Genomic DNA, 7,503 nt, shown 5'->3' on the forward strand with positions numbered 1-7,503 from the left:
CGCAATTGGATTGGAGCAGAAGCTCATTTTGAAGTATTTAAATAATACATCAATGTAATAACAATTGAAAATTATATTATGCTTCAATTTGATTCAATGTATCAATGTTTGTACTTTTCTTCCAGCCCCACAGTTCTAGAACTGTGTCTTATTAATCGTTTTATATAAATAACAGCTTCTAGTGCTAGTATAACTTAATTTTATGTCATACCTTTCTTATCATCACTATTTCTTCATAAGCACAATACATTTTCCTTATTATTAAGTTTTCATTACTTTTATGTCAGGCCTGTGATTCATTGCCTTTTACTTTTTCTTCCATTCATGATTATATACTCTCTTGTGCTCACAGTGTCTTTATACCCTAGTAAATTTAAACCTAAGTTTAAAAGTATTGTATTTTGAAAATGTGTTTAATGAATCTGAGACATCATAATTATACTTTATCAGGATTTCAACAACTGGACAAAACTGTGTATCCTACTAAATATTCCAAGACCACAAACAATAAACTTCAAATTTGAAATATGGCTCTAATAAATGGGTGTTCCTTTAACAGAATAATAGAAGACACAATTTGGAAGCAAAACCACGGTAAGAGACCATCTGTATACATTTCGTAGTAATTAATTTTTCTTGCTAAGAAGAAAGAAGAGACAAAGAGACAGACAAAGAGAGAAAGAAAACTTGGCCGTCTAAGTATTCAACCATCTGTGAAATTTTATGGTCTTAGGGATCCTGACAGAAGGCACCAGACCAATTTACTCTAAGAACTGGCCTTTTTTTCCTTCTCAGATACATTTGATGTCAGAGTGCCACCCTCCACATCAGCTCTGTGAGCCATTTCCCACTGAACATCTTCAGTATAGATGAGGATATATTCACTGCTCACAGAAGAACCAGCATTCCCTAAGTGTAGGATTCCTATCCTATATGAATAGATATATCAAACCATCACCACAATGCCCTGTTGAATATGGAAAAATAAATTCTTGTTTTTCTTTGCTGAAAATAAACATCATAATCTACTGATTTCTTCACAGGGTCAGTAGAATGACAAGCTCATTTGAAGTGAGACACTGCTGCGGGGTAATTTTAGTGAGTTTCATTCTGGAAAGGAATTGGGTTTAGATCCCCCATGAACAGCAGGTCACTCCTAGGAATGACCGACATTAGTATCTTTGTTTGAAAATTGCAGGCAAGAATATACAACTAACTGGATGGGTACCTACAGACCTGTGTAAAATTATAACCCCAATTTTCCACTTCTCATGTCAGATATTTTATTGACCTGGCCCCAGATCTACCCAGATCAGTTTTCTATCATCTTGCTGCACATGAGGGCCCCCAATGGAGGTGCTAGAGAAAATACCCAAGGAGCTAAAGTGATCTGCAACCCTATAGGTGGNACAACATTATGAACTAACCAGTACCCCGGAGCTCTTGACTCTAGCTGCATATGTATCAAAAGATGGCATAGTCGGCCATCACTGGAAAGAGAGGCCCATTGGACACACAAACTTTATATGCCCCAGTACAGGGGAATGCCAGGGCCAAAAAAAAAAAAAAATGAGAATGGGTGGGTAGGGAAATGGGGGAGAGGGGGGAGGGTATGAGGGACTTTTGGGATAGCATTGGAAATGTAATTGAGGAAAATACGTAATAAAATATATTAAAAAAAAAACAAAAAAATACTACATTATTGATAGAACAGTACAAAAACAACAACAACAACAGTCTGCACAAAACCAAATGATCATGCAGTCATTTCATTCTCCCACATGTTTTGGTTCTTGATTCAGTTTAGGCTGCATAAAATGACTTTAAAATTAAATTTTAAATACTGGAAAATGGGTGGTTTATTTAATTACCAAGAATTTTATTATTAATAATCATAACTACATAAGACTTCTATTATGTAGGATGATGGTTCGAAAACATTTTAAAATTTGGCATGAGTACACGAATGAGCTTCTTTCTTTGTTGCACTATTTCCTCCTTAGGCATATTCCTAAAATCATGACTTGCTTTACCTACCTTGCAGGAAGTGGTCATTTTCTCTGCACCTAAAAAGATATCACTTTCAATAATAAACGTATTGATGTACATATATGTGTGTTTATGCATGTATATGTGTTTGTACATAACACACACATATATATATATATGTATATATATATATATATATGTATATCAGAATGACACTCTATTCTCCAATTGTAAATTTATTTGCAAAAGCACCATTATTCTTGATATATCTATGAGGTGTTCCTCAAATATCATTTGTCACAGAAAAAATGCATGTTAAAATGACATTTATCTTATAAGAAATGCCTGTTTCCATATGAGTCATGCTTTAGTTATCACATTAAGAAGCAGTACTTTAAGTAGAAAATAACCTTTAGTATGTCTTATGCCATAACATCATTTTCTCAAGAATGTCCTTATAAACTATTAATGCAGTAAATATAATAGGTATTTACCAGTGGTTCCTTTGCAGTTTTTGAATTTCCCAAGTTTGGTCTCTCATTTGGATTGCTGCATTTCAATGATGTGTTGGTGTCTTGAGATGAATTCTCCTCTATGAAAGATGTAGATAAATCTATAGTTGGCAAGGAACCCTTGCTCCCAAGTGACATGCAGGAATCAACAGTGTCTTTGTTATTTTGGGGGTCTATATTTTTCTCTGTTTCATTTTTCTCAAAAGAGGTAGTTTCTCCTATTTTTTTAAATTCATCGGAATAAATGCAAGACTCCACAGTGTTGCCAAAATCTGTGCTTGAAAAATCCATAAAAACATTAAGAATTAATTGACTATATTATTCAAAAGCCAAAAGTCCAGTGGTTAGGGACTCTAGTGGTTAAAAATGTTTTACATATAAATCTTGTTTTATCAAAACCTGTTTACACATTTCTGTATTCTACATTATCAGTTCAAATTGTGTTCAGACAGGGCAAAGGGAGGCAACTAGATAAAACTGTAGCCATGAGGGGGCAACAAGAAACTGTGGCAGGAATATCTGTTGTACCAAGGTACAAAATGAGCAAGGCAGTATTAGTCATTACCTCATTATGTGTGCACCAAGTCTCCTCATTTAGATCATTGGTTTTTACTGGGCTGCAGACTGGAATCATCTGCTATTCTTGGAAATTGTCAGTATATAGCCGGACTTCAACCAATTAGACCCTGAAGTGCATCTCAGGCAACACCATCTGTCATTCTCTCCTATCAAACTCTGTATGTGACTAATGTGAAGCCAGCATGGCAATGCACTGGGCAAGATGCTCTGAGGATTCAGAACACTAAGAATTTCACCAGCAAATTACTTTCACCTTAAAGCACACCAAGCATTGTTTGTATTGGATAGAGTTTAAGCTGTTCAACTCTGAATTTTTTTCCAAAATGAATACTTCTATTTGATGATAGATTATGTAAAATAGTAGAAAATTTAATTAACACTTCTGTGGTATAAATTCTAGGCTACAGCCCCAAAGTGTTGCCTGTCATTACCAAATAATTATATAACATGGAGAATATTCCATATAATATTCCTCATATGGAAATTATTCCTCAAATTGCTATAATTAATAAAATGAGAAATATTATGTGAAGTAAAATAAACATATAAGAGATGTACTTCTTAAAAGAACATTAGATAGGCTGTCAAGATGGTGTAATATCAAAAATAATCCTATGCTTACCCCATAGAAAGATCCAAATATAAAAACATATGATATGGTAAAATAAAAGATGCCACGTGAATTGAAAAGTTTATATATAATTTCAATAGTTAATTCATTTATACATCGCTATAGTTTAAAATCCCATCATCACCCAAACACACACACACACAGAGGGGAGAGAAAGAGAGAGAGAGAGAGAGAGAGAGAGAGAGAGAGAGAGAGAGAGAGAGAGCACATGTTCATACTCATACACTCCAAATCATATACAAATAGCAAGTAAATATATCAAGAAATGTTCAACATCAGATTTCACTCTGGAGCTGGACATTGAAACTACATCAAGGACCACTGAACTCTGTAGCCAAAGGAATTCTCTTTTCCTGTGGAAATGCAAAATTTCTCAGAAGTTTGGTAGATATGTTATGGTTTAAATATGAACTGTAGTCCATGGGCTAATACATTTGGACACTTTGTCTCCAGCTCATTTGGGAAGGTTATAAAACTTTTGAAAAGTAGAGCCTTGAGGAAGAAAGAACAGCAGGAGAGATGGGATTTGAGATTTTATAGCCTGGCCTCACTTGTTGATTTTCATCTCTGCTCCCTGTATATTGATAGGATGTGATGATTTCTGCTCCGCTAACTGCTGGGGATCCTGCTGTCATGCCTTCCTTGACACAATGGACTGTATCCTTTCTGTAACTCTAATCTACAATAAATCCTATATTCCCAACCTTCTTTGGCTATTTTATCACAGTAACAGAATAATAACTCCTACGTGGGTTTTAGTAGAAGCTATACATATAATTGCTAAACCTTAAGATGGAGCAATAATTAATTGGAAATCTTTTATAGTTAATTGGAAATCTAAATGAATTAAAGTTCATTCATACAGCGCAATATTACTTAGCATTAAAATAAAATGAGCTTTTTGCTGTGAAATGTGGATAGTGGAGGGCACAATGTAAATGCCAATGCAAAGGCAACCCTTCACTTCTTTGTAGCTTCTGCTCAACTTTGATATAAAGAAAAAGCATCTCTCAACAATAGACATGTTTAAATATCCTTGAAGTAACAGACTATTTGAGTTCACAATTTTCTCAAACACAATTGAAAGGTGGCTTTAACTTGGCAAACAATACCAATTAAATGTGGGTTCAAAGTGATAATTTCCAGTAGTTAATATGGGTAATACCAGTCCAAAATGTCAGGAACATTAGGACTTCCATGAAGTCACCATTGGTCCTCATCTTCTGCTGGCAAGTCAGGTTATCACCAGGTTAAAATCAGTTAATTTTAAAAAATGTCTGTGGATATGGCTCAACTTATTCACAAAGATATACCTACTTGTAGCTGGTTTTCTTAGGTTTATAAAGTAGAGTATCTAAAAGGAAGCTTTAAAATGATCCAGTAACTAAATCATAGATTACTAAAAGAAAGTCAGAGGAAGATGATGAAATTTCAAGGATGACTGTGGTTGAAGAGCAGAAATGAAAATTGACTATCAGGTCAGGGTACTTCAGCATGACTCTTTAGATAGTGATCTTAAATCTTAAACAAGAAAAGCCCAAAATTTCCATTTAATACTCATATCTACAAAATTCAAAAGATTAGATGGGAGAACACTACAGAAATTAAAACAGTCAATTGTTGGCTTAGGGTTTATATTATAAACTTCACATCCAATGTGAATATTATAGGGAGCTGCTTAATTGTATGTGAAGGTAAAAGACACTCATCATGCTTTCATCACAAAAAAACTTCCTCTTTATGACTTCAAAATGCTACTTTATCCCATAATAAATTTTATAGAGAACTACATTGACTGTATTTGCTTATAAATACAACCCTGTTGTCTGTTGATCAAAAATATTGGATAACATTTAAAATACAAATAAATAAAATATCCAATAAAATGGAATTGTAGTAGAATTTGAAGGCATATTATATTTAATGCATCCTCTAGAATATGGTCAACAGAAATGTCACTGATAAAAAAGATTATTTCCAAGAGAATTATATATTTTCAATCAATTTTCTTTCAACTACTCATTTTTCTGATTTTATAATGAACAAAATAATAAGCAACATGTTCCTCAACCACTACAGCTCTTGCTTTTATTAAATTACTAACATTTGTTATGAAAATATATTAAGCAAAAGGCAAAATGTTACCTTCTAAGTCATCCTTGTGATACCTGGAATTTGTTCTCAAACATAGACTTAAGGGATCTGCTTTTCCCTTGTTGAAAATAAGATGGTGATGGATGTCATTTTCACACAGGAAGCAAGTCTGATAATCCGTAAATGTAGAACTTTCATGTTTAGGGATAAGTACAAAGAATGTGTTGAAAGCAATGGTCCCTGAAAGTTTAGGTTTATTAATTTTTGCTTTTAAATTTTTGTAGACATTTGTAGACCATGTAGACGTGTTATTATGAACAAGACATATGACCTTATTAATTGCAAGTACATTGCAAAGTCTCAATAGAAAATTCCTATGTAATAATATACGTATATGTTTGATATAAGCAGTATGTAATTCTGCATTTCAGTTGCCAACAATGCATATTTTCTGTGTTCATATCTGTACTGTCCCATCCACTACAGATTAAGCAACACATGATTTCTATGTAAGCAATATAATCATATTGCTCATGGATTATAGTCAAACAAAACCATCACTTGTGCTTCAAAGAAAATGAGATATTCTAGGCTTGCAGTTACCTTCAAAAAAACACTGTAAGACTAATGGCGAGTCATAATGGGAATTTTCTTTACCTCCTCAAACACTTCTTTACAAAGGGGTCAGAGAAGACATTGGAGAATATATATTCAAAAAAAACCAAGAATATGGACTGGGGAGATGATTCAATTACCAAGATTTATGACCAAGTCTTGTTACCAGTCTTGTGTCATGAGTTCAATCCCCAAAACTAACATGGTACTAAAGACAATCCATCCCTCCAAGTTGTCCTCTGACCTTTATATGCATGTATATGCCAGTACACACACACACACACACACACACACACACACACACACACACACACTTAGATACATAGAACAATACATAACTAATCTCTTTAAAGTAACAAGCAGAAATGTCATTCATTTCCGTAAGGGGACACAATAACATATATTAGCCTCTCAACTACTGATCAGAAAGTTGTCGCCCATCAAAACATTGCTACTAACTGCATCTCTGCTGTTCAGTATTTGAGACCCTAGGTGCATATAAAAAGCCACGTGTGATTGTAGGTCATCACTAAGACTCAGAGCTACTGTGATATACTGGGAAGGGTAGAAGCTGGTCTGAACCAAGCTCTATGGTTCTCAGTAGAAGCTGAATACGACTATGGAGTCGGGCATTTGGTATTAAAACAAAAAATCCTATAGTTCATAGAAAGAGATATTTTTTAACTTTACTAAGAGAAAAATAATTTTAATTATCCATATGAAAATGACAAAAAGCATTAAAAATTACAAAGAGAATTAATATACTTTTAGGGCCAATCATGTATTAGGTTTTGCCTAAAGAGCAGTTTTATATTAAAAAGCTCTTGAACCTGATCATTTATGTAAGTTCTTATTTTAGAGCTCAAAAGAAAGTATAGGCAAGTCCGGTCCACTCAAGCACTCAGGTGCCTTGCCAGAGGACTCTCCAGACACCCGCAAGGACCCGCACAGGATTCCCCATGGGATCCTAAGACCTCTGGTGAGTGGAACACAGCTTCTGCTCCAATCCAATTGAGCAGGACCTGAGACTGCATTAACTAGGGAAGCAGGCAACCTGGCCTCTGCTGGGGCACAAGTCCCTTC

General features: G+C 34.5%; 1 protein-coding gene across 11 annotated transcripts in view; it reads right to left on the reverse strand.

Annotated features, from left to right (window-relative positions):
- Window positions 1-7,503, reverse strand: part of Zbbx (zinc finger B-box domain containing) — a 110,229-nt gene that overhangs the window by 30,753 nt on the left and 71,973 nt on the right. For 9 of the 11 annotated variants that reach the window (XM_021157879.1, XM_021157883.1, XM_021157875.1 and 6 more), the window contains 2 exons: window positions 5,857-5,996; window positions 2,484-2,773 (listed from right to left, as the gene is read on the reverse strand). In XM_021157879.1, coding sequence (XP_021013538.1) covers window positions 2,484-2,773; window positions 5,857-5,996 — 430 coding nt within the window. The remainder of the gene's footprint in view (window positions 1-2,483; window positions 2,774-5,856; window positions 5,997-7,503) is intronic. The other 2 variants (XM_021157882.1, XM_021157881.1) reach the window with 1 other exon arrangement.

The sequence above is a fragment of the Mus caroli genome, chromosome 3 (genome assembly GCF_900094665.2).
Source record: "Mus caroli chromosome 3, CAROLI_EIJ_v1.1, whole genome shotgun sequence".
NCBI classification, from domain to species: Eukaryota; Metazoa; Chordata; class Mammalia; order Rodentia; family Muridae; genus Mus; species Mus caroli.